Raw genomic sequence first — 26,952 nt, 5'->3', positions numbered from 1 at the left:
ATAGCTGATCTGATGTTCCTCACGTCCACCTTCCTGCCTTTTCCCTGTAACTCTCAATTTCTCCTCCTAATCGAGAATCAACCTCAGCCTTAAATATATACAAGGGCTGTGCCCCCAAGGCTCTCTGTTGCAAGGAGGTCCAAAGACTCTCAATCCTCTGACAGAAGAAATTTCTCCTCAGGTCAATCTTAAATTGACACTCCTTTATTCTGCGCCAATGCCTTCTGGTCCTAGGCTCTCCTATGAGGGAAATGTCCTCTCAGCATTTATGCTGTCAAGTTCTGTGGGTTTCAATGTGATCACCTCTCATTCTTCTAAACTCCAGGGAGTAGATTCCCAATCTGTTTAATTGCTGATCATAAGACAACCAGTCCATACCAGGAATCATCCAAGTAAATCTCTGAACAGGCTCCAATGAAATATCTTTCCTTAAATAAGGGGACCGAAACTGCTCACAGTACTCCAGATGTGGTCCCATCAGCACCTTGTACAGATGCAATGACTTCTTTACTCTCATATTACAATCCCTTTGAAGTAAGGGCCATCATTCCATTAGCCTACCTGAGAATGGGTTGCACCTCTGTGTTTTGTGCACACACCCACGTCACTTTGTGCTGCAGCTTTCTGCAGCTTTACCCGATTTAAATAATAATCTATTCCTTAATTCTCCCTTCCAAAACGAACAACTTCACATTTCCCCCATGGAGTGGGAAACGGTACTCCATTTGACAACGTTTTGCCCACTTACTTAAGCTATCAATGTCTCTATGTCCTTTATTCATTCACAGGATGAGGGCATCTCTGTCCAGGCAGCATTTATTGCTCATCCCTAATTGCCCAGAGGGCAGCTAAGATTCAATCACATTGCTGTGGGTCTGAGGTCACATGTAGGCCAAGACCAGGTAAGGATGGCAGTTTCCTTCCCTAAAGGACATTAGTGAACCAGTTGGGATTTTCTGACAATCGGCAATGGATTCATGGTCATCATTAGATTCTTAATTCCAGAAATTTATTGAATTCAAATTCCACCATCTGCTGTGGCGGGATTCAAACCCAGGTTCCCAGAACATTGTCTGGTTCTCTGGATTAACAGTCCAGCGATAATACCACTAGGGCACTGCCTAGTGTAAGATGTACATATCCATCTTGCATCTTGCCTTTCATTCATTTTTACGTTGTCTGGAAATTTGGCTACAGTACACTTGTTTCCTTCCTCCAAGTCATTAAATATATATTGTAAACAACTACAGTCTCAGTACTGATCCCTGTGGAAACCACTGGTTACAGGTTACCAACCTGAAAAAGCTACCTTACTCCCCACTTGTTGCTTCGAGCCAACCCTATATCCAGGTCAAAGGAGCACCTCCAACACCATGGGCTCTTATCTCATGACTTAACTTTCTTTGAGGTGCCTTGTCGAATGTCTGGTTCCCATACTGAGCTTTCTCGAAATCTCGCTTGTTTGTTGAATTCGGTAAGATGAAGCAAACTACTTGAGGTCAGTTGTGGCATTAGTAAAGCGTTTAACAAGCAACAATCCCCCATAATGAGCAACACACCACTGCCTGGTAAGAAACTCACTGTGCCACTTATCAAAAGAATAAAAGATGGAGTGAAATGCTCCTGATGTCATGGTGGGTTTTGCCAGATATTTCACCAAATTTTGACATGAAACTTGCCATGGCCCATGTCACTCAGACCTCTATAAGATCACTCTACGTCTCATACCATTCGCTCCCATTTTAAAAGTTTACTAGGGAAAGGATGTACTGAAACTGGAGGGGGTGCAGAGGAGGTTCACTAGGTTGACTCCAGAGTTTAGCGGGTTGGCCGTGGAGAAAATGAGTACACTGGGACTATGCTCATTGGAATTTAAAAGAATGAAGGGCGGATCTTCTGGAAACATATATAATTATGAAGAGAATAAATAGGATAGAGATAGGGGAGGTTGTTTCCACTGGTAGGTGAAACTAGAACTAGGGGGCATAGCCTCAAAAGAAAGTGGAGCAGATTTAGGACTGAGCTAAGGACGACCTTCTTCACTCAAAGAGTTGCGAATCTGTGGAATTCCCTGCCCAGCGAAGCAGTTGAGGCTTCCTCATTGAATGCTTTTAAGGCAAAGATCGATAGATTTTTGAGAAGTAAAGGAATTAAGGGTTATGGTGAGCGGGCAGGTAAAGTGGAATTGAGTCCACAAAAAGATCAGCTGTGATCTGAGTGAACGATGGAGCAGGGTCAAGGAGCCAAATGGCCTACTCCTGCTCCTGTGCTTTGTGTTCTTATTAATTTCTCACACTGTGAGAGCAATGTTCCATTTGACCATTTGGAATTCTCAATATTACGAACAGCTACATTCACCCCACCTTATCCTGTTTTCATTGGCTCAGCAATACTGTGCAGTATTCTATTAAAGGCTTGGAAAGGTTTATGTTGGGGGAACCAATTGAGATAGAGCATGCCTATAATCCGATCAGGTCAGTCTCAGTGCTATGTCCTGGTATTTCCTATGAGCCAAGTGTTGTTCTGAAAATAAAATTTGATTAAAAAAAAAGGACATTTGAGATCAAAATTAGTGACTAAGGTTGCAGAGGAAGGGCTGCATCAATCCCTAAAAAGAAGCTCATGCAGGAATTTAATTTCTAAAAACAGAGACAGACTTCCTGCAATTCCTGTCATTAAATCAATCTAAGACAGCTACCGAAACGATATTTTGAACGCTCTGTGGAGAACATAGAACAGTACAGCACAGAACAGGCCCTTCAGCCCACAATGTTGTGCCGACCATTGATCCTCATGTATGCACCCTCAAATTTCTGTGACCATATGCATGTCCAGCAGTCTCTTAAATGACCCCAATGACCTTGCTTCCACAACTGCTGCTGGCAACGCATTCCATGCTCTCACAACTCTTTGTGTAAAGAACCCGCCTCTGACATCCCCTCTATACTTTCCTCCAACCAGCTTAAAACTATCACCCCTCGTGTTAGCCATTTCTGCCCTGGGAAATAGTTTCTGGCTATCAACTCTATCTATGCCTCTCATTATCTTGTATATCTCAATTAGGTTCCCTCTCCTCCTCCTTTTTTCCAATGAAAAAAGTCCAAGCTCAGTCAACCTCTCTTCATAAGATAAGCCCTCCAGTCCAGGCAGCATCCTGGTAAACCTCCTCTGAACCCTCTCCAAAGCATCCACATCTTTCCTATAATAGGGCGCCCAGAACTGGACGCAGTATTCCAAGTGCGGTCTAACCAAAGTTTTATAGAGCTGCAACAAGATCTCACGACTCTTAAACTCAATCCCCCTGCTAATGAAAGCCAAAACACCATATGCTTTCTTAACAATCCTGTCCACTTCGGTGGCCATTTTAAGGGATCTATGTATCTGCACACCAAGATCCCTCTGTTCCTCCACACTGCCAAGAATCCTATCCTTAATCCTGTACTCAGCTTTCAAATTCGACCTTCCAAAATGCATCACCATGCATTTATCCAGGTTGAACTCCATCTGCCACCTCTCAGCCCATCTCTGCATCCTGTCAATGTCCCGCTGCAGCCTACAACAGCCCTCTATACTGTCAACGACACCTCCAACCTTCGTGTTGTCTGCAAACTTGCTGACCCATCCTTCAATCCCCTCATCCAAGTCATTAATAAAAATTACAAACAGTAGAGGCCCAAAGACAGAGCCCTGTGGAACTCCACTCACCACTGACTTCCAGGCAGAATATTTTCCTTCTACTACCACTCGCTGTCTTCTGTTGGCCAGCCAATTCTGTATCCAGACAGCTAAGTTCCCCTGTATCCCATTCCTCCTGACCTTCTGAATGAGCCTACCATGGGGAACCTTATCAAATGCCTTGCTGAAGTCCAGATACACCACATCCACAGCTCGACCCTCATCAACTTTTCTAGTCACATCCTCAAAGAACTCGATAAGGTTTGTGAGGCATGTTCTGCCCCTCACAAAGCCGTGTTGACTGCATTTAATCAAGCCATGCTCTTCCAGATGGTCATAAATCCTATCCCTCAGAATCCTTTCTAACACCTTGCAGACGACAGACATGAGACTTACTGGTCTGTAATTGCCGGGGATTTCCCTATTTCCTTTCTTGAAGAGAGGAATTACATTTGCCTCTCTCCAGTCCTCAGGTATGACTCCAGTGGAGAGCGAGGATGCAAAGATCTTCGCAAGTGGCAAAGCAATTGCATTTCTCGTTTCCCAAAGCAGCCGAGGACAAGTCTGGTCCGGGCCTGGCGACTTGTCAATCTTAATGTTTGGCAAAATTTTCAGCACATCAGCTTCCTCTATCTCTATCCATTCCAGCATGCACACCTGCTCTTCAAAGGTTTCATTCACTACAAAGTTCGTTTCTTTTGTAAAGACAAAAGCAAAAAACTCATTTAGGGCTTCCCCTACCTCCTCAGACTCCACACACAAGTTCCCTATGCTATCCCTGACCATTCTCGTATTCCTCACAAAAGTGTAAAATGTCTTTGTGTTCTCCCTAATCCGTTCTGCCAAGCCTTTCTCGTGCCCCCTCTTGGCTCTCCTCCGACCATTTTTGAGCTCCTCCCTCGCCTGCCTGTAATCTTCTAGAGCTGAGCTTGACCCTAGCTTCCTCCACCTTATGTAAGCTACCTTCTTCCTTTTGACGAGAAGCTCCACCGCTCTCGTCATCCAAGGTTCCTTTATCTTACCCCTTCTTGCCTGTCTCAGAGGGACATATTTATTCATCATTCGCAACAACTGTTCCTTAAACAAACAGTCTTCACATGTCTATAGTGCCTTTACCATGGAACAATTGCTCCCAGTCCATGCTTCCTAACTCATGTTTAATCGAATCGGAGGAAGTATTTGGTAGAAGAATTAGATACAGACAAATGTTAAGGAAGGGATTATAGTTTCTGTTGCTAATTTAAAAGGCCACACTCAAAGTTGCGATTTTCATCTTTATTCCAGAGATCAACTTGTCAAAATAAGCAGCTTGAATTTAACGAATGTGTTATAACCCATACTTGAAATACATAACATACGTCAGTCAACTAATCTCCAGAACATCTCAATGTCTTTCATATCTATGTTTATATGCAAGTGAGAGGAGATCTCTACAAAACAAATCCTCCAGAAAACAGAGGTAACTTGCCAAATTTGTGCCCTTCTGAGAAATATGAATAATCCCACAAACACCTCCTACATGACATAAGATACTTCCAAACCACAACAGCAAAGAACTTGCTACATTTTATAATATTAGAAGGCTTGTCCCACAGGAACAAGGATGCATCAGTATAGAACCAGGGCACTGAGTCCAAATAAGACTAACCCCAGTGTGATACATTTTCTCCTACATCAAATCGTTACCCAATTTTCCTTTAAAACATCCAATGGCCTCTGCCAATACCAGCCAAACTCCTGGTCATCAAATCATTTCTCTTAAAAGCTTTAAGGGATGATGTACCTCAGTCTATCTTAGCATATGCTGAGCCAGTACGATTATTGGATGAACCATTTTTTCAATTTAGACCAAACAGAGACCACATTGGCCAATTATGGCACTGAAGTGAATGCTAAAGTCCCTCTGACATCACTTGAAAGAGGAGCAAACATTTACTTACTCCTGTTTTGGTCAACACTTCTTCCTGCATCAATCCCCAAACAGGAATTAAGTGGCTACATTTGGCTATAAATTAGTTTAAATGTACATGTCGGGGAGTAATGTTATGGTGGTAGTGTCATTGGACTAGTATCCCCAAGCCTTCGACTAATTTTCTGGGGACATGAGCTTGAATTCGACCATGGCAGATGGTGGAATAGAATTCAGTAAAAATCTAGAATTAAATAAAAGCTGGTCTCATGGCAACCATGTAGCCATTGTTCTTAGTCGTAAAAACCCATCTGGTTCAGTAATATCTCTCAGGGAAGGAAGTCTGCCATCGTTACCTGGTCTGACCTGCTGTGAGTGCCACAACATTATAGGTGACCCTTAACTGTTCTCTAGGCAGTTAGGGATGGGCTGTAAAGGCTGACCTAACTAGTGACACCCACATCTCATGAAAAATGAAAGGCAACAAAGTGCTTCACAATGGAACAAAAGATAGGAAAGGAGGACAGTCTCAGGAGGTCCCAAAGCACTTTACTGTCAATGAGGTACTTCAGAACTTTATAATGCAGGAAACAGTGACTGCTAATGATCTGTTTTCATGATGCTAGCTTAGAAGTGTATTTGATTAAGATCTTGGGGCAAGTATGGGGTCTGTTTCAAGTAGTACCATAGGATTGTTTATATTCACTGAGATTTTGGATGGTTTCCTAGGATCAATGTTTCATCTTCCAGCATGGTGAACACAATACAAATCCATGGTGTTACTTTCACCACAAGTATTGGGCCACTTCACAGCAGCTATCCATACCTCCACTTCATGATAAGGTCAGAGAAGGGTTGATCATTGTCAAATCATCAATGTTCAATGCCATTCACACTTCCTCAGATGCTGTAACATTCTGCATCTATAAAGAGGGGGGCCTGGACAACATTCAGACTTATACTGATAAACGGCATGTAACATTCGCGCCACACAAGTGCCAAACAATGACCATCTCAAACAAGAGATAACGCACCCAAAGACAGCAAGAGCTGCCGATGCTGGAGTCAGAGATAACACAGCGTGGAGCTGCAGGAGCAGAGCAGGCCAGGCAGCATCAAAGGAGCAGGAAAGTTGATGTTTTGGGTCGGGACCCTTCTTCAGAAATGGGGAGGGGGAAGAAAGCTGGGAAGTAAATAGAGAGAGGAGAGTTGGGGTGGGGAATGTAAGTGGGATGATGATCGGTGAGTACAGGTAGGTGGTGATCGGGATTGGTCAGTGAGGTGGGAGGGGTGGATAGGTGGGATAGGAGGAGGCCAGGTTGTATCAGGTCAAGGAGGCAGGGATGAGAGTGAGGGTTGCACATGCCTTATCCCATGCCCCACCCTCCCTCTCATCCTCACCTCCTTGACCTGACACAACCTGGCCTTATTGTCTCCCACCTATCACCCACCTCACTGACCAATCCTGCCCACTCCCTACCCACATTCACCTAAAACCATTCCAGCTACATTCCCCAGCCCCATCCTTCCTCCCTCTATTTACTTCCCAGCTTCCTTCCCCCTGCCATTTCTGAAGAAGGGTTCTGACCCAAAACATCAACTTTCCTGCTTCTCTGATGCTGCCTTGTCTGCCGTGCTCCTCCAGCTCCACACTGTGTTGCCAGAGAATCCAACCATTTCCGTTTGATATTCAACAGTATTACCAGCCCTGAATATCCCCATTGTCTGCATACTTAGAGGTTACCAATGACCCAAAACTGCACAGGACAAACCATTTAGATACTGCATCTACTGAGCAGGTCAAAGGCTTGGAACTCGGAAGCAAGTAACTTAGCTAACTCCCCAAAGACTGCCTGCAGAGCACAAATTGGGATGGAATACTCCCCAGTTGCTGGATGACTGCATCTCCAACAACATTCCAGAAACACAACATCAACACAGCAAAGTAGTCCACTTAATGAGCACCCCATCCACCACTCTCAACATGCCTTTATCACCATTGCACTTTGACAGCAGCATCATCTACAAGATGTGCTGTAAAAAAAAATCACCAACACTCCTTTGAAAATGCCTTCCAAGCCCATAATCTCTACTACACAGAATGACAAGGGCAAGAGAAACAACAGAACACCATCACTTGCAACCTCCCCTCCAGAGACACACTGTCCTGGCTTGGAATTATATTGCTATTCCTTCACAGTTGCTGGAATCAAATCCTGGAACTAACTTCCTTCCTAACAGTATGGTGAGTGTCGCTATACCACATGGATGGCAGCAGCTCAAGGAGATGGTTCACCACAACCTTCTAAAGGGCAAACAAATGCTGTCCTGGTCAGTGCCACACACAACATGTGACAGAATAAAACATTACCAGTTATCTCCAGTGAGAGTTAATTTTCATTTACTAGAATCTTGATGGTATTGCAAAAATATCTGCAGTCAAACTGTTCCTACAGTTCTAAAATTGTAACAGACAATATACTGACTGCTAAAGTTTAAGACCCAAACAATTGCACTTCTTAATGTCTAAAGAGGACGAGCAGCAAGAATTTTGGGCTATCCTCTTACCACTTGGCACTGAAGTCGACAAACTCTTTGGAGAATCGGTCAGCGGGAAGCTGAGGAGAAGGCTCTTCCACCACCTGTTTCAGCTGCTGGAAAGGTGTGCCCCACGAATCATATGGGAATCTTAAGATCGCCATCTCAATCTAAACAGAATATACATATGGGCAGCATTAATGTCCTTAAGGGAAACTGCGGTGAGTACAAGCACCAGTCCTCACACTGCTATGGACTGATTCGGGTAAAATTATTCAGAAATAACATAATCTCAAGTACTAGACAGACTAACAACATCTCAAGTAGTAGACAGAGGGAAAGTGTACTGTGACAAAAACATTCCTGACATAATATTCCCACTTTTAATTTTCCCAGGACAAAATCCTGGAGATCTTCACTTAACAGCTTCCTGTGAGCACCATCATGCATGTCTGCAGCTCAAGATAGCACGCACTACTGCCTTGCAGTAGAAAAACACAAAGTGATAGAAAACACAAGTGGGTGATAAATGCCAACCTTGCCCAGTGACCTAGAGCTGGTTAAAAATATAGATTGCTGGCTCAACAGGTTTTAACCAGTTTCTTGTTGAAATAGGTAGCGTGTTTACGGATATTTTCAATAATGTGCATGACCACATTTGCAGTTAGTCAGCGAAGGTAGGTTTAAGGAAAGGCAAAGAGCTGGGAGTGCTGATTTCTCCAGTGCAGGGGTTTCAAACGCTATTTTCTCTACAAGTGCAAACTCTTTCAGATTTCAGCTTCGAATCGAATAGATTTCCAACAGAAAGTATGGCTGGTCCTTTTTCTTTTCAAAGCAGCTCCTGAAAGCCAATCCCAAAATATTTCCATCCCCAGTCCAGTGAACTTTTGCAGAGTGAAGGCCATGGCATCGATGGCCCACATACAGCCAAGTCTACCAAGGGAGACTGGCATTACCAAGACAGAGTTCACCTCATCAAGAGATTCCAGCCTCTGAGCTTTACATTAGGAGAAGACAGGAATTACACCCTGTCTGTGCATTTTAATAATTGCTTTAATAAACGGTACCTCAGATTTACAGAAAAGCAAAACATTATAGATGCTGGACATCTGAAATAAAAACAGAACATGGGCAAGACACTCAGCAAGTCTGGTAGCATCTGTGATGAGGAAAAGAGAATTAATGTTTTTAATCCGGTGTAACTCTTCATTAGAGCATATCAGAGTCTAAATATTAACTCTGTTTCTCTCTCCACAGTTTAGCTGAATTTCTCCATCACTTTCTGGGTGTTTTCTCTCTCAGGTTAACACAATTCTGTTACTTAAAAGTTTTGACATAAAAGCACTCAAACCTCAGAATTATGAATAATTGACTATTTATCATTTAGCTCCAAGCTAAACAAAATGCAATGGGTTATTTCTGATATCAGGAAATTACATTCAAAATACACATAATAAAATTGTTCAGTTACTGTTTCCAATAAATTCAATTGCATAATCTCAACAGGAAACTCTTCGATCAACTAACATAATTACGTTTTACACTGTTCAATTGTTTGTGTCCTTTTCTTTCAGTAAAGTGATCCTTGATTTATTTGAGTGGGAATATGCTGCATTGGTACTCACACATGCAAAATGGTTTTATTACTGGTAAGAATTAGCTGGTAATAAAGATGGACCACGCTCCTGAAAAGGGCTTGAAAAAAAATTACATTGAACCATTTAATGGTTTTATTTGTGTACACTGGTCATTTTCGTAATTATGCTTTTTGTTAGGCTCCAAACATGACTATTATCGACTGAAGAAAATGATTCAAAAGGTTATCTCATACTTGCACATGTGGTCAGTTGAGTGGGTGAGAGTTATTCAGACACATTTGAATCTTCACTGATGTAATAGATTGAAGAAAACATGAGCAAAGGTTCATTTGGAGTAATTATTTTGAAAATTCATGGACTTTTGCCGATTCACCTGATTTACCTAGACTGTGCTGACCTGTGACAGTACAGCAATTCCATCCCAATGTTTTGGGCGTGGTCAATGGCCATTGCCAGTTACAAATACAATGCTATCTCCATCAACACAGGCCGAAGCAAAGATGCTTTGAAAAAGCTCTGAAATGAAAATCACTTGCATCTTTCTATTCTTTGATCTCCATAAATGCAGTGATGGAAGAGCAAGATCACGCAGCAATCCCCTGTCAATGCCAAAGCTGAGTGGGGCAAATGAACAATCTGAATGTAACGGTAAGCCAAAGTTCTTTAAACTGGTAACTCTAAATAAAATTAAAAGGTTTAGAAGGATGCAATAGTATTTGTCATTACACCTCAATTCAGCTCACTGCAATGAGGTCAAACAGCACTCGTGTTTCTGTTTGTTTCCAAGAATTGTCTTACTCAAGCTGATGGGAATTGCTCTTAGTTTTGTCTATTTTTTGTAGGCCTGTGCACTTCAGCTTAAAAATAACTTAGCAAGACAGTAAATTTACACAGGAGTTCAGACAATTACTTGTTATCACAGGATATAGTGATTAGTTGCACTCTTTTTTAAAATATCCAAAAAAACTACAAAATGTCAGTTCTGATGTTGAATCATCTCCAGGGTAAACACTTACCATGGTGATTCCCAGACTCCAGATGTCAGATTTGACACTGTAGCCCTTCTGATTCACCTCCGGGTTAATTCTCTCTGGCTGTAGAAAGAGGTACGGTTGTACAGATCAGCAGAAGAGTCACCTCCTGAAATTACAGTCAACATCCCGACCGAAAGACAGAAATAACTGTTCGACAACAAGTCTCCACACTATATCCTGTGATTAAAGATAAAGCATGATAGGCCAGCCTAACGACATTTCTTGTAATTCAGTACACTCCTCCTATCAAAGGGTTTCTAGAAATTCCACTGTCACACCATTGTTGTACAGTCCAGAATTTGCATACGATTTTAATGATATATTCAGATGTAAAATTGGGCTTTTATAAAACGTCTACCATAAACGATTTTTAAAAAATGGAATAATCACTTCTGAGAACTGTGAAATGTACTGCTAAAAGCAATTTCTTCCATGCACGTGTGTGTCAGTTTCAGTCAGTACAACAGCTAGCGTTGGGCAGGGTCCCACCAATGATTTTGCCTCTGACTGTGTGTCTCCTCTTGCAATGGAAGCAAAGTCGTAAAAGGTATTTCAACTCGAGTGTCCTGGTTGGGAATGCAGGATACTGCTCCTATTGATCAAGAACACACAGAACTACATATAGTTGCAACTTGCATAATGAACTGATACGGACTTTTGAAATGTTGAGTGGGCATCACTCTGACATTCAGACAGCAGCTCAAAGTGTGAGAGACCTTAACACAAGCTGCAATTTGGAAGTTAAACTAAATTCAGTGAGGTTTAGAGGGGATCTAAAGGAGAATTTATTTTACCCAGAGGGTTGTGGTTATCAGGAATTTCCTGCCTGTAAGGATGGAGGATGCAAGAACCATTGCGATGTTTAAAGCAGTATTTAGATGAACACTTGAAATGCCATAGCTTACATGAGCTGGTGCTGGGAAATGGGATTACCGTAAATAGATGTTTGGTGACTGGCATAGACTCAATGGGCCCACAGGTCTGTATTGAATCACTGAATCCCTACAGTGTGGAAGCAGGCCATTCAGCCTGCTGAGTCCACACCAACCCTCAAACGAGCATCCCACCAGACGCCCCCCCTAAACCACTGCATTTCTGATGGCTAATCCAACTAATCTGCACTTCCCTGAACGCTACGGGCAATTTAGCACGGCCAATCCACCCTAAGCTGCACAGCTTTGAACTGTGGGAGGAAACCAGAGCACCCAGAGGAAACCCACACAGTCGCTGGGAGAATGCGCAAACCCCACACGGACAGTCGGCCGAGGGTAGAATCGAACCCAGGTCTCTGGCGCCGTGAGACAGCAGTGTAAACCACTGAAACACCGCGCAGCCCCGTGGTACTGTAATGACTCCAGATCGTCTTTTCTGGCTTAGGGATGACATTTTCTCACCCTCCCCAGACCAATCTTGTCCAGAGCACACTGTGGTTGAGTGATCGACCAGAACCACTCAGAATGGTGTCCAGTGACCTGGGTTTGGGCAAGTCACATGTGCAATGGTGAGTGAGTGTAGCAGGAGGTTTAATTCTCAAGGCTGGGAGTTCAGATGTCTTCACGAAGTGTCCTGGGAGACCGAGTTGGGAAAAGGGAAACCACTGGGAAGAGCAACTAAAGGGCTGCTACACTACAGAGGAATAGTTCATTCTTGCCATCAAAATGGATACATATGGTATGTCACAGTGGGTCCAACGGCTAAGTGGCCCACCTAGACTTCCCACATTTCGTACAGCAATGAGGACAAACAAACCAAACCCTTGGATCTCACAATTTGACACTTGGAATTCTGATCTGAACAAACATCTTTATGCTGACAATTATTAAGAGCACAAAGCAGAAAAAGGGCATTCCAGCTTAGCCATTTTATGAACACAGGGACCATCAAGTTCTTAAGGCTACTGACAATCGCAATCCAGCCACCCTAAATGTTGCTAGGTTTATAAGAACGTACTCAAAATTTCAAATTCTGGCATCAAATATACAAGCCCGAGGTTCACCTTCTGCCCAAAACAAACAGTCCACTGGCCTATCCACACAGGACGACAAGTCCTACATAATCTGCTCCCCGATTAGCTCTCTGCATCGTGGCTGGAAAGAGTAAGAACTTGTACTTACGGCCATGTATGGCTTGCAACCTGCATCCATGGTTTTAGCTACTGAATCTACAAGGTATCCACTAATGCCAAAGTCACACATCTTCACCTGGCCTTGTACGTTAATCAGAACATTGGATGGCTTCACATCTGAAAGAAAATACGGCCGTTATGCAAGTACCTTTCTTTGCCTGTTCAAAGCAGATTGAGCCAGGCTGTGAGAAACATGAAGAGTTTCCAACAGAAATGGCCCCTTGATGAACCTCAAAACACACAGTCCTCAGCACAAAGAATTAGAGATATTTCAGCAGTTTAAGATTCACTGGTGAATTGCTTGCAACCTGCCGACAAAAACGCAACTTAAAACTGGCGTGTTTAGGAAAAAGTAAAGACAAGCTGGTGTACAGCAAGGCCAGAGGGTTGATTTTTCAGATTTGAGATGTTGACTGAGAGGCCTCGCCCATCAACAGAACAAGCCAAAACTATAAATGGTGGAGAAACCCAGGAGATCTGGCAGCATCTGTGGAGGGAGAAACAGGGCTAACATTTCAAGCCTGACACGACTCTTCTTTTGAATCTCTCTCGCTTCACAGAGGAGAGGATATAGATTTAAAGTGAGTGATGCCAGGACCACAGGCGAGATGAAGTAAATTCTGTTCACCCAGAGGATGTTAGGCATTTACTGCCATAAAAAGTAGTGGAGGCAGAAACTCTCAACTCATTGAAAAGGTGTTTGGATAAGCAACTCAAGAGCTAGAAAGTGGGATTAGATTTCTTGGCTCATTTAACGGCTAACACAGACAATGATGAGCAGAATGTCCTCCTTCCTTGCTTAGGTCTTTCTACATTTTCTAAATATCTGAAGGTGAGGAATGAGCAGGTTGGGAATGGGCAGGATGTGAATTATTTACAATGCTTGTTTTAATCTTCTCTGAAGGAACTTTAACACAAGACATTTTAATGATATAGCACGAAAGACTGGACTGGACAGCCATGTGATAAAAGGGGAATAGAACAAAACTGTACTACATCATTGTTTGGAAACAGCCAAAATTAGTACCCAACTCTCTCAAAGGGAGTAAAGCAAGACTGTTGCTGCAATGATAACAATTACACCGAAACTTTTAACTCCACATCCACAAAGTTTAAACTGGGCCCAAATTTATTAAACTACAAGCCCTTTATTCTTGGCCTGTTACCCACTCAGGCAGGCTGTTCAGAGCAGTGCAGTAATTAGAAAGATTATTATTTGGCACATACCCCTGTGTATCACAGACAGCTTACTATGAAGATGTTCCAAAGCCTTCACAATCTGCAAAACAAACCCAGGACAAGTCAGCTACAACAGTAATACAAGAGCATCATTTATCTTTTAAACTGTGGGATACTGTTGGTTAAATTCTGTTTGCAGACCAAAGTAACTTATTACAAAGATGAAGCTGAGTGGAAAAATAAAATTACGGTCAAATTTACTTGATTTATATTGGTGCAGAGAATGCCGTATTGCCTCAGATTTAAATTTCAAGATGCAGAGGGCTCAAAAAGACATGACGTAGTGACTCAATGATTTATCATTGGTTCACTCCTTAGTTTGCTTAAACTAAAGATTTCAATATTCACCTATCAGTTACTGAAATTTATCTGTGGGTGTGAATGGAAGATGGCACAGACAAAGCTAGCAGTAGTAAAAATTAACTCACAGAAACAGCAATCTTTCCTAAGATATCTTCAGGGATAGTCATTCCTTTATCTATCACTTGTTTGTAGAATTTGTCCAACGAAGTGTCCATTAGCTCCATGCAAATCCACACATCTCCCTGCAAGGGAATGAAATATGCCTCAATAGTTTCACATAAAGATTGCAGCAAACTAAAGGAACTAAATTAAACAATATTGTCAATAAATTTGGCATCTGCGAGACTGGAGTTATCCACTAATTTGATCGTAAGTCGAAGCTTGACTTTTTCAAGCCTCAACTGTTCAACCTTGCTTTGCAGCTGAAATTTGGCTCTGTAAAGCCCTATATCTTTGTAAGATAGAGAATGAAAATCTGGCTACAGAATTTCTGTTCCTCCTCATTGCTAAAGGTTGCTTAGCCAAGGTATAAGATCACTCCCAGTTCTGCAGGTCTCCTTTACACCATCCACCTGTCAAGTTTGCCATCCTATGGGGAAGAAAAATCTTCATGTTGTCTCACAAGGAGTTACAAAACATAGTTATACCCCAACACACAGTTAATCAAGGAGTTAGATTTGAAGGGGTGTCTCAAAGGAAGAAAGAAAGGCAGACAGTCAATGAGATTAAGAGAAGGAATTCCAGGCTTATGGAAAGATATCACGATATAATCAAACCCGTTGTTTGAAGACAAGTACAATAATCAGTAAAACAGTGCCCTAACAATAACATGATCAATAATGGGGCATACAGTTTCAGTCTGCCTGAAAATTAACATGGAATCACTTGACTTGGGTTTTTAAGCACATGCCAACAGTTCCAAAGTAACAAAAAAATTATGAGTGAGTATGTAACTAATGTGATATAAGCAATAATGTGCTGTCAGATTACACCTACGAACACAGCTGCCAAGTTGGGCACCAACAATGGACATGATCCAACAATTCATCCTAAATTCATCCACAACAGACACACAGACAATGGAAATGCGGCTACGCAAAACTGTTCTTTCAAAGAACCAGTACAGAAATTAGAGCAGAATGGCCTCCACCAGTACTGCACTATTCCACGATTTCTATGACACGGAGGAATATTAAAACTGCCGTCTCTGATCCTAACTCAAGAACCAAGCAATTATAAATGAAATGAGAAGCTCGGGACACGGGAGATGTTGGAACTGAGAAGAGTTAGAAAATTTAGTACTGCAAAATAAATATCTCGTGATGTTTAAATAGAGGGAGAGAAGTGGATTGCTATTGAAACAGGCTCAAGTTTTGTGGCTTTCTTAATACTCAATACAGCAACTGGAATTCAAGTGTCATCTGTGACTTCAACAGAAGTGTTTCTGTTGCTATTATTTCATTTAAGAGTTAGCAATAACATTCAGATGCAATCTTTACATTTCAGTGGAAATATTGTGTAAATAAGAAGGTTTAGCTGAGGCATTTGTAAAACTGGAATGTCTCTCATCAACACCCAAACCGCTGAGGTGATGTTGATGCAGCAAACCAGAGGGCCAAGTTACTGCTCTCGCGACACGAATTCAAATGCCATGGAATTATGGAATAAATCTGGAATGATACAGGTTGTCTCAGTAATGTTGGCTATGACAACCATTATCGCTTGTTGTAAACACACAAATGGTTCGTGCGTGTGATTTAGGAAAGGAAATCTACTGAACTTATCTGGTCCAGCTTCCATGCGACTCCAGACCCACAGCAAATAGGAGTCTTAATGACCCTCAGAAATGGTCTAGGAAGCTATTCAGTTGAATCAGGTTCAGGTAATAATTACTGGTTGCCAGTAATGTCCATATTCCGGGACAAAGTAAAATACAAATAGCACAAGGCCAAGCGAATTACCTCACGAAAAAGTGCTCCATAGAACGTAACAGTGAAGGGACAGTCTACCGTACGCATGGAAATATCAAGGTCCATCAACAGCCGCTTCTGCTCTTGACTGTTCACCGTGGCACGGATCCTCTGAAAAAGATACAACGTTAGGGCATTACAAACTGGAGGGACTAGCTCAGGATTGTTAATTTTGGGGTGGCATTGCAGCAAGTCAAAAAATGCCATCGGCCAATGTCAGTCAATCACAGCATTGCACAGTGTCTCAGACAGTTGATAAACACAATTTCTCCATTGAATGCCAACATTGACTTTAACTGGATAGTTTCACCCCAGCCACACAATCGACGCAAAAACAATTCAAGTCCTTCTTTCATATACATGTTTACAGTAGTGAGCTGTACCCTGTACACCAGCCTGAAGTCTCTCGTAGGCAGCAAGACTGATCCAACCAGACAACTGCAATGAAGCCTCAAATTTAGGGCTGGGTAGAAAAAACAGAGGAATGGGACAAGTCATTACATCCTTCAATGTCCTAGCACAGGCATGATCAGTATCCTTTTGCACTGCATCATTTGAAGATTTGATTAAATGACAGATTCACAGTTAACATTTCACATCAAAAGCCATGGAACCATCCAATTATGAACATGGATTCTATTGTGCAAAACCAAGGGCGAAGTTTACTGACATACATTGTCTACTGTGGAAAAAAGTGTTTAATACTTGGGCTCAGACTAACCTGGGGTCAGCTCAGGCATCTTCAAGCTCACACAAGACACAGGAAAAACATTCACCCATCAACTACTCTGTAGTGAACTCCCGACCCACAGTCAGTCAGACCTGCCACATGTTGTAATGCATTTTTCCGAGATTTAGACATCAGGCACTGTCACCTGGAGAAGCCAAGATGAACGCTGTCAAGCTGTTTCCTTTCTTAGGGAGTGCCATCTCATTTAATGACACCATTGGCAAGGAAGTGGTTTACAAAAACAAATGCAATACTACATTTGGTGGAGTCTGCAAATGAGTGTGGAATGAGTGCAGCCTCAGAACACAAACCAAGTTCAAAGAGCAAAGCCACAGTCCTCACCACCCTCCACATGGCACTAAACCATGGGCCGTGTACACCTCCCTGAGTGTCTGCCTCAGAGCTGCCTCTGCAGCACCCTCGGCCTCCAGTGATGGGACTGTATCACACTGCGGAAATACCCAGCATCTTCAGAACAAAGGCCATCCTCCTGCAAAGCCAACTACATTGGGCAGATCACACTGCCCATGCACATGACCAACAACTGGCCAAGGCTGTGTTATACGGAGAGTGTTGACCACTGGCAAACAGAAAACGGGAGGGATGTAAACATTTCTATAGACTCCCTAAAGAAGCACGTCTCTGTGCACCACGTCAGCCATCGCCAGTGTGCCAGTGCAAACCATAAAACTCACTGCCTGGCGATGTTACAAGGAGAGTGCAGCGGGCATCTTGGAGTCTGAGTGAAGCATAAAACAGAAAAGGCAAACGATTGTCCCCCACAGTCACCGGCAGCCTACCGGGGAGGGGCTGCCAGTCGTGGATAGGCCTTACTAGCAGCAGATCTGCACTTCATTGTAAGCTTCCTATAATCTTCATTCTGGAAGAAAGGTAACACTCACAGCGCCAGCGACCCAGGTTCGAGTCCATCCTCCGGCAGTATGGAAATATGCTGCCATTGAGTCAGCGTTATGCAATATGGAAACAGACCCTTTGGTCCGACCAGTCCATGCTGAACATAATCCCAAACTAGTCCCAGTTTGCACACTGTCCCCGTGTGTACCCTCCGAGTGCTCCAATTTCCTCCCACAGTCCAAAGGTGTGCAAGTTAGGTGGATTGGCCACGCTAAATTGACCATAGTATCCAGGGTTGAGAGAGTTTGGTGGATTAGACATGGGAAATGCAGGATTACAGGGAAAGGGCAGGGGGTGGGTTGAGGTGGAATGCTGTTTGGAGGGGTGGTGTGGACCTGTTGGGCCGAATGGCCCGTTTCCACATTGTAGGGGTTCCATGATGCATCCATTCTACGAAATGCAAAGATGACAGATTGGCACCGGCCTGTGGAAAAGCCAGTGCCCACAGCACAGGTCACCTTTCAAACCAATGAACTCATGTCACAATAATTGAACAATGCTTCTTACTAACTCTGATAAAGAAACTGGAGTGTCTCTCAAACAAATCCAATTATGAACTAAATTGGCAGAAAAATAATCTGCAATTTCTATTCTATGTGAGAGCTTCTTGTGTATTGACTTCTTGGGGGGTTTGAGAGTTACTTTTAAGGAAATCCTTTCGTTCCACTTTTTCCAATTCAACACCCTTGATGTCACTCCCACCCTCCAACACACAAACAATTATTAATTCACCTCACCGTGTAAAATCAAGAGGGGCACAGATAAGGTGAATGGTGAAGGTCTTTTCCCTGGGGTGGAGGAGTTCAAAACAAGGGGCCATATTTTTAAGGCGGGAGGAGAAAGATTTAAAAGGCCCTATAGGGCAACTTTTCTTTTTTACACAGCAAGTAGTTTGTATGTGGAATGAACTATTCATTCAAAGAATGATGGGCATCGCTGGCCCAAATCTAATTGCTCAGAATGTAGTTAAGAGTCAACCACATTGCTGTGGGTCTGGAGTCACATGTAGGCCAGATTCCTTCCCTAAAGCACATTAATGAACCAGGCCAATTTTGCCTGACAAGCAACAATGGATTCACTGTTATCACTTGATTCTTAATTCCAGATATTTATTGAATTCAAATTCCACCATCTGCCATGGCAGGATTCAACCCATGGTCCCCAGAATGTTATCTTGGCCCCTGGATTAACAGTCAGCGATAATACCACAAGGCCATCACCTCCCCAATATATGAGGTAGATGCAGGTACAGTTACAACATTTTAAAGGCATTTGGACAGGTGCATGAATAGGACAGGTTTAGAGGGATATGGGCCAAATGCAGGCAAATGGAACCAGTTTAGTTTGGGAAATTTGGCCGGCACAGATGAGTTGGGCGAAGGGTCTGTTTCCATTCTGTATAACTCAATCATCAAATGTAACAGCCACTGTCAAAGGTTTTTGAAGTAATTTGTGTGGAAAACTTTAAAGACATTTGTCAGCTGCACAAAAAGCACTATCAAATCTGTCTTTCGTCGAATGCACAGAGTGTGTTGGTTGAACGGAATGGTTAAACTGAAATTAAATATTTTTAAAATACTAAAGAATATCAGAACACGGCAGAACATGGATTGACATCCTCTGAGGTGTCAGTTTAAAGGAACAAGGTCAAGGCGGCAAATGGCAGGTTGTATCAAGCAGTTAAAAACCACCAGCTTTAATGTGTTACAAATGACATTATTTCTGCAAAGCATCAAAAATTCATTCTTAAAGCTTGCCTGTGTCTTCATAAGAAAATTCTCTGTATTTGATTTGCTTTGCCTTTTATCAATTGGCTTTAAGTATGCTGGTTACTTATGAAATTCAGTTAATGTGGCCTCATAACTAGGACAGTGACCAATAAGATTTGACAAAGGAATGCACAGTAAATGTAGCTGGTGAAAATGCCGAGATGTGGTCCTGGACATAAGACTGAAAGCAGAAATCCCTGGCAGTACACTCGATCTGTTTGAGACCACGGCCACAACAGTGGAGTGGAGCAAGTTTAGAACAGAGGGTGTGGAAACCCTCAGGTTTCATTAAAAGCAGCCAACAAGAGATCGTCTCCTCATTTATCTTCACACATACCAGGACTGAAGTTGTTTGTACATCTGAATAAAATTAACCCGAGACTTCACAGAAAATGTGCATACTTTGCCTGAAGTGTCAGCCATTCGTCTCCTCACTTCAACAAAAGCCTCGACTCTAAGGTTTTACAGACGTTGTGTAATGTATTCTCCTAATTCTGTGAATGATTAACAACAATTTACCACAATATAGAAATTTTAAAGGCCCAAGATAGAACCCATCAGTGTTGTCATTATTAAAGGGTGATAGCCTGAGGGACAAGCATTCGTTTCTAACTTGGAATTTAAATTCAGAGCATTCATACATTAAAACTATAATCACTGACCGTGCTCTTTTGCGGACGTGAAACCTCATGGGTATTTGTCCAGCGACTATCAGGAATCCATCATCAGTGTCAAATGAGGGTCAGAAGCCCACACGGTGTTGAGGGACAGTGACCCGACAGTTATCTCTGTATTTCCCCAATTTGGTTGGTTAATGACCAGAGGGCAGGAGCAGGGTGGCAAGCATACTCTCAAAACTGGTGGCCAACTGGAGACCAGGGCAACTGGCTGCCAGCTGGGTAGAAAAGGTGACACCTCATTTGGAGTTGTCCTCGCTTCCACTTCTACTAACTTTAAAATATAAAACAGTTTCAGTTGCTAGGCCATAATTGTGGAGAGGAATCTCGTCTATAAAAGTAACCCTCAGCTGAAGGCAAGTCATCGAGGAATGTCTAAACTTTGCCCAACAGCTCCTCCAACTTCTGGCTATAGACCTTTACCAGCCAAATAGACTACATGCTGCTTTAGGGGCAGCTAACTTCACCTTGTCTCAAGCCAGTGAGAAACTCCAGTTAAGAGGATAGATTGAAGAAATTGGGGACTGTCCTCCAAGGACAGAAGGCAGCTGAGAGGAGATTTGATTGAGGTTTTCAAAATCACAAGTGAACTGGATGGAGTGGAGAGGGAGAAACTTTGGGGCAGCACGGTGGCTCAGTGTTTAGCACTGCTGCCTCACAGCACCAAGGACTCGGGGTCATTTCCACTCTCGGGCGACTGTCTGTGTGGAGTTTGCACGTTCTCCCCGTGTCTGTGTGAGCTTCCTCCAGGTGCTCCAGTTTCCTCCCGTGACTTAAGATGCGTAGGCTACGTGAATTGGCCATGCTAAATTGTCCGTAGCGTTCAGCAATGTGTAGATTAGGTGGGTTAAAGAGGGATGGGTCTGGGTGGGATGCCCTGTGGGTCAGTGTGGACTCGTTGGGCCGAACAGCCTGTTCCCACACTGTAGGGATTCTATGGAGAAACTGTTGCGACTGGTAAAAGAAACAGGAAGAAGGAGGCAGATTTAAAGATGAGGAGAAGAAACAAGTATGTAGTGAGGAAAAGAAATTTCACACAGCAAGCAATTAGGGTATGGAATGTATGGTTTGGAACTGTGGTGGAAGAGCTGAGAGATTCATTGGCTAAAAGTACTATGCAGGGCCTGGTGAAAAGAAGGAGTTAGGCACCAGGTACTAATGCTCATTTGAAGCACCGTATTATGGGCAAATGGCCTCTTCCTACACCATAACAATCCTTCGATTCTAGGAATACCTCTTCCAGAAAAATGGCCTGCGGGCTGGAGAGAGTCAGGAAACCAACAGATCCATGCCGAGACAACTGTTTTTCATCATTTATATACAACGATTTGGATTTGAACACAGGAGGTATGGTGAGTAAGTTTTTAGATGACATCAAAATTGGAGATGTAGTGGGCAGCGAGGAAGGTTACCTCAGAGTAAAACAGGATCTTGATTAAATTGAGCCAATGGGCTGAGGAGTGGCAGATGGAGTTTAATGAGGTGCTGTGTTTTGGAAAGGCAAATCAGGGGAGAACTCATAGCCACTTTTGGAATACTGAGCGCAATTCTGCTCTCCCTGCTATAGGATGTTGTGAAGCTTGAATGGGCTCAGAAAAGATTTACAAGAATCTTTGAGCTATAGGGAGAGTCTGAATAGACTGAGGTTATATTCCCCACAGCATTGGAAGCTGAGGGGCGATCTCACAGAGGTTTATAAGATCATGAGGGACATGGGTAGGGTAAACAGATAAGGACTTTTCGCCAGGGTAGGGGAGTCCATGACCAGAAGGCACAGATTTAAGGTGAGAGGGGCAAGATTTGAAAGGGACATAATGCGCAACATTTCACACAGAGGCTGGTGCGTGTATGGAATGAGCTGCCAGAGGAGGTGGTGGAGGCTGGTACAATTACAACATTTAAAAGGCATCTGGATAGGTATATGAATAAGAAGGATTTAGAGGAGTATGGGCCAAACACTGGTAAATGGGACTAGATTTATTTCAGATATCTGGTCGGCATGGATGTGTTAAACAGAAGAGTCTGTTTCTGTGCTAATATCTCTATGATGCTATAACTCTTAGTGAGTAAGATCACTGACAGCTCCATTGGGGAGGGAGTTGCTGGCTTCCATTTCACAATATTAGGATAAAAGTAAATCAGGTCGAAGAAAGCCTGTCGAAGAAAGAACGCCAGCAATTCTCACAGGATTAATCAACGAGTGCTTGCTGGGATTGGCCAGTAATGTATTGCATGGTGCTGGTGGAATAACAGCAAATAACACAGCACAATAAAGGAGGAGGCAAGACACGGTCTGGTAAAAAGCTTGGTCAAAGAGGCAGTATTTTAAGGAGCACCTCAAAAAGGAGGAAAGGGAGGCAGAAAGGTTTTTTTGTCGGGGAGGGGGGAAGGTGTTGTAATGGAAAGGCTTGGAGGCTCAGCAGGTGGAAGTCATACTTACCGATGATGGAGACAAATTAAATGAGTGATGTCCCAGAAGCTAGGCAGAGGAGAAAGGCAGTGTTATGGAACATTTAGAGACCAGAAGGTAGGTCCAGAGATATAGAGGGGCAAAGCCACAGAGGGATTCAAACTCAACGCTGAACATTTTCAATTAGAGACATTGTTGGATCAAGTACATCAAACATTGACACATGCGGCAAATCAAAATTCACGATAATACCTGCGCTTCCTTCCCTAAATACTAACTAAATGATGGACTGGGCAGACAGTTAAATTAATATTCCAGAAGTAGGTGATCAAAAAGCTATTGTGTGAGTTAAGTAAATGTAATCTTATTCCTGGTTAAACAAACATTTGTACAGATAAAAAGCATAATCAAAACTGGCCATTTCAACATGTTTGTTGTAGGGTTAATGCTGGACCAAAGTAAAGGACATCAGAAAAACTACTATGTCACTGCATAACTTGCATAATTTCCACTCAGACCAGCTGTCTTAAATTAGAAATGCAGTCTCCAGACTCCCTTCGTTTGTAGTAAACCAATCACTTATTGAATTACCTTCGCCTTCTATAAATAAGACTTTATGAGCTGCCTCTTGTAAGACAAAATTGAGGAATGGAATGTGAAAAATTGGTCTTGTGATTGCAACTAAAAGCAATAACATTTTACAAAAGGATACAGAGAAACAGAAAAGGGTGAAAAAAAATCTGTGGAATGAAGTGTGAACTGATAAACAACAAGAGATATGGAAATTGATTTTCTATTAGAGAGAACAAATTAGAATCCAATGGCATCTAGTGTAGCCAATCAATTGTTTCCACATCCTGTACAATGTATATGTATGAGCAAACATATATGCCAATAAATTATGTTTAAAACTGTCAATGAGCGCAAAGGATCTGAATCAGATGTAAACAATGCACAAAGCAAACAATACTGTGCAAAAGTGATGACTCAGTTTCTCTTTGGTTGTCTTGCTTAAACAAACCAACTCTTGCCCCCGCATTGAGAAGGACCAAAAGTGATGGACCAGCTGGTCTTTTCCTCCCTGTTATTGTTCTTAGGACTATTTTTTCCATTAAAGTTTCAGCCACTAGGAGGCAATCCATCTCTCCAACTTCTAGTGTTCAGCGTACCTGGACCATGACTCTGGGGAACATTCTCGGTCTCACTTGGGCCCCTACCCATGAAGTTACATTTACACTGTGGGTCTCCATACCTCATGAACCTGGTACACAGCGAGTGGCATAGACTGTGGTCGTCCTCCATGGAGGACAGAGGACAAATGAAAATTGATTCATCGTTGCTGGAGCTCATGACAGAGATTAGACTATTACACACTGGTCAAAAGTTGCCAGAGCCCCATCTGTTCCCTTCAGTGAATCACTGATTCATTCAGAGAACTGGCTTTACCTTTACAGCCATTAAAGTACCACTGGGTGTGTGTCGCATCTTCTCCACAACCCCGTACGCACCGCGGCCCAGCTCCGATAACGGCTCCAGGTCATCGGCTTTCACTTCGAAATTCTATAACAGCAAAGACAAGGGTTTACCAGTCAGGTTAAACCAAACAGAGCAGGTACAACAAACAGCGTACCCTATAGATGGGAAAACTTCACTGTCAACAAGGAACATGCTATTCAACAACCATCTCGTTATTCAAGCAATAAAATGTGAGGCTGGATGAACACAGCAGGCCAAGCAGCATCTCAGGAGCACAAAAGCTGACGTTTCGGGCCTAGACCCTTCATCAGAGAGGGGGATGGGGGGAGGGAACTGGAATAAATAGGGAGAGAGGGGGAGGCGGACCGAAGATGGAGAGTAAAGAAGATAGGTGGAGAAGGTGTGGGTGGGGAGGTAGGGAGGGGATAGGTCAGTCCAGGGAAGACGGACAGGTCAAGGAGGTGGGATGAGGTTAGTAGGTAGCTGGGGGTGCGGCTTGGGGTGGGAGGAAGGGATGGGTGAGAGGAAGAACCGGTTAGGGAGGCAGAGACAGGTTGGACTGGTTTTGGGATGCAGTGGGTGGGGGGGAAGAGCTGGGCTGGTTGTGTGGTGCAGTGGGGGGAGGGGATGAACTGGGCTGGTTTAGGGATGCAGTGGGGGAAGGGGAGATTTTGAAACTGGTGAAGTCCACATTGATACCATATGGCTGCAGGGTTCCCAGGCGGAATATGAGTTGCTGTTCCTGCAACCTTCGGGTGGCATCATTGTGGCAGTGCAGGAGGCCCATGATGGACATGTCATCAAGAGAATGGGAGGGGGAGTGGAAATGGTACCTAGAATACACCTCCTCCCACCCACCCTCCTGCAAAAATTCCATCCCCTATTCCCAATTCCTCCGCCTCCGCCGCATCTGCTCCCACGATAAGACATTCCACTCCCGCACATCCCAGATGTCCAAGTTCTTTAAGGACCGCAACTTCCCCCCCACGGTGATTGAGAACGCCCTTGACCGCGTCTCCCGCATTTCCCGCGACACATCCCTCACACCCCGCCCCCGCCACAACCGCCCCAAGAGGATCCCCCTCGTTCTCACACACCACCCTACCAACCTCCGGATACAACGCATTATCCTCCGACACTTCCGCCATTTACAATCCGACCCCACCACCCAAGACATTTTTCCATCCCCACCCCTGTCTGCTTTCCGGAGAGACCACTCTCTCCGTGACTCCCTTGTTCGCTCCACACTGCCCTCCAACCCCACCACACCCGGCACCTTCCCCTGCAACCGCAGGAAATGCTACACTTGTCCCCACACCTCCTCCCTCACCCCCATCCCAGGCCCCAAGATGACATTCCACATTAAGCAGAGGTTCACCTGCACATCTGCCAATGTGGTATACTGCATCCACTGTACCCGGTGTAGCTTCCTCTACATTGGGGAAACCAAGCGGAGGCTTGGGGACCGCTTTGCAGAACACCTCCGCTCAGTTCGCAACAAACAACTGCACCTCCCAGTCGCAAACCATTTCCACTCCCCCTCCCATTCTCTTGATGACATGTCCATCATGGGCCTCCTGCACTGCCACAATGATGCCACCCGAAGGTTGCAGGAACAGCAACTCATATTCCGCCTGGGAACCCTGCAGCCATATGGTATCAATGTGGACTTCACCAGTTTCAAAATCTCCCCTTCCCCCACTGCATCCCTAACCAGCCCAGTTCATCCCCTCCCCCCACTGCACCACACAACCAGCCCAGCTCTTCCCCCCCACCCACTGCATCCCAAAACCAGTCCAACCTGTCTCTGCCTCCCTAACCTGTTCTTCCTCTCACCCATCCCTTCCTCCCACCCCAAGCCGCACCCCCAGCTACCTACTAACCTCATCCCACCTCCTTGACCTGTCCGTCTTCCCTGGACTGACCTATCCCCTCCCTACCTCCCCACCCACACCTTCTCCACCTATCTTGTTTTCTCTCCATCTTCGGTCCGCCTCCCCCTCTCTCCCTATTTATTCCAGTTCCCTCCCCCCATCCCCCTCTCTGATGAAGGGTCTAGGCCCGAAACGTCAGCTTTTGTGCTCCTGAGATGCTGCTTGGCCTGCTGTGTTCATCCAGCCTCACATTTTATTATCTTGGAATCTCCAGCATCTGCAGTTCCCATTATCTCTCGTTATTCAAGCAGACAGGATTACCGCCAGTGAATTCACAGACAATGATGTATCATAGCAACTTGTCTCTGGAAGAGGTGAACCCCCACCTCCCCTGGTCTCTGTTTAAAGGACAGGCGTAAAGGTAAAACCACCACAGTCCAACTGAGCCTTAGGGCTGCTCTCTCATGAGGGAGAGGCGACTGGTGGAGGTTTAATCCGAGGATTCGTTTGGTGTTTTAATTGATTGAGAATTCCTGATGTGAAAGTCAGAGTGAGTACCCAGTACTTCCAATTTGCTGCCCACGCCCTCAGACTGCCAGCGTTTCAGGGCATGCGCCAGCGCATAGCTGCTCACGTCCCAATGCCACAGACCTTGGCATCTGACTCCTACCAGCCTCTGCATGCCACCATGGCACGTCTGTGATCCACTT

At 43.9% G+C, this 26,952-nt stretch overlaps 1 protein-coding gene across 3 annotated transcripts in view; it reads right to left on the bottom strand.

Moving 5' to 3' along the window:
• Positions 1–26,952, bottom strand: part of LOC125463840 (dual specificity mitogen-activated protein kinase kinase 6) — a 116,454-nt gene that overhangs the window by 35,636 nt on the left and 53,866 nt on the right. For all 3 annotated transcript variants that reach the window (XM_048555604.2, XM_059653673.1, XM_048555605.2), the window contains exons 4-10: positions 24,339–24,452; positions 16,383–16,502; positions 14,547–14,663; positions 14,107–14,158; positions 12,869–12,996; positions 10,737–10,814; positions 8,153–8,292 (exon numbers count right to left, since the gene is read on the bottom strand). In XM_048555604.2, the coding sequence (XP_048411561.1) occupies positions 8,153–8,292; positions 10,737–10,814; positions 12,869–12,996; positions 14,107–14,158; positions 14,547–14,663; positions 16,383–16,502; positions 24,339–24,452 (749 nt within the window). The remainder of the gene's footprint in view (positions 1–8,152; positions 8,293–10,736; positions 10,815–12,868; positions 12,997–14,106; positions 14,159–14,546; positions 14,664–16,382; positions 16,503–24,338; positions 24,453–26,952) is intronic.

Source organism: Stegostoma tigrinum, chromosome 22 (genome assembly GCF_030684315.1).
Source record: "Stegostoma tigrinum isolate sSteTig4 chromosome 22, sSteTig4.hap1, whole genome shotgun sequence".
Lineage (NCBI taxonomy): Eukaryota > Metazoa > Chordata > Chondrichthyes > Orectolobiformes > Stegostomatidae > Stegostoma > Stegostoma tigrinum.
The sequence above is the reverse complement of the archived record's forward strand: the minus strand, read 5'-3'. Positions and strand labels throughout refer to the sequence as shown.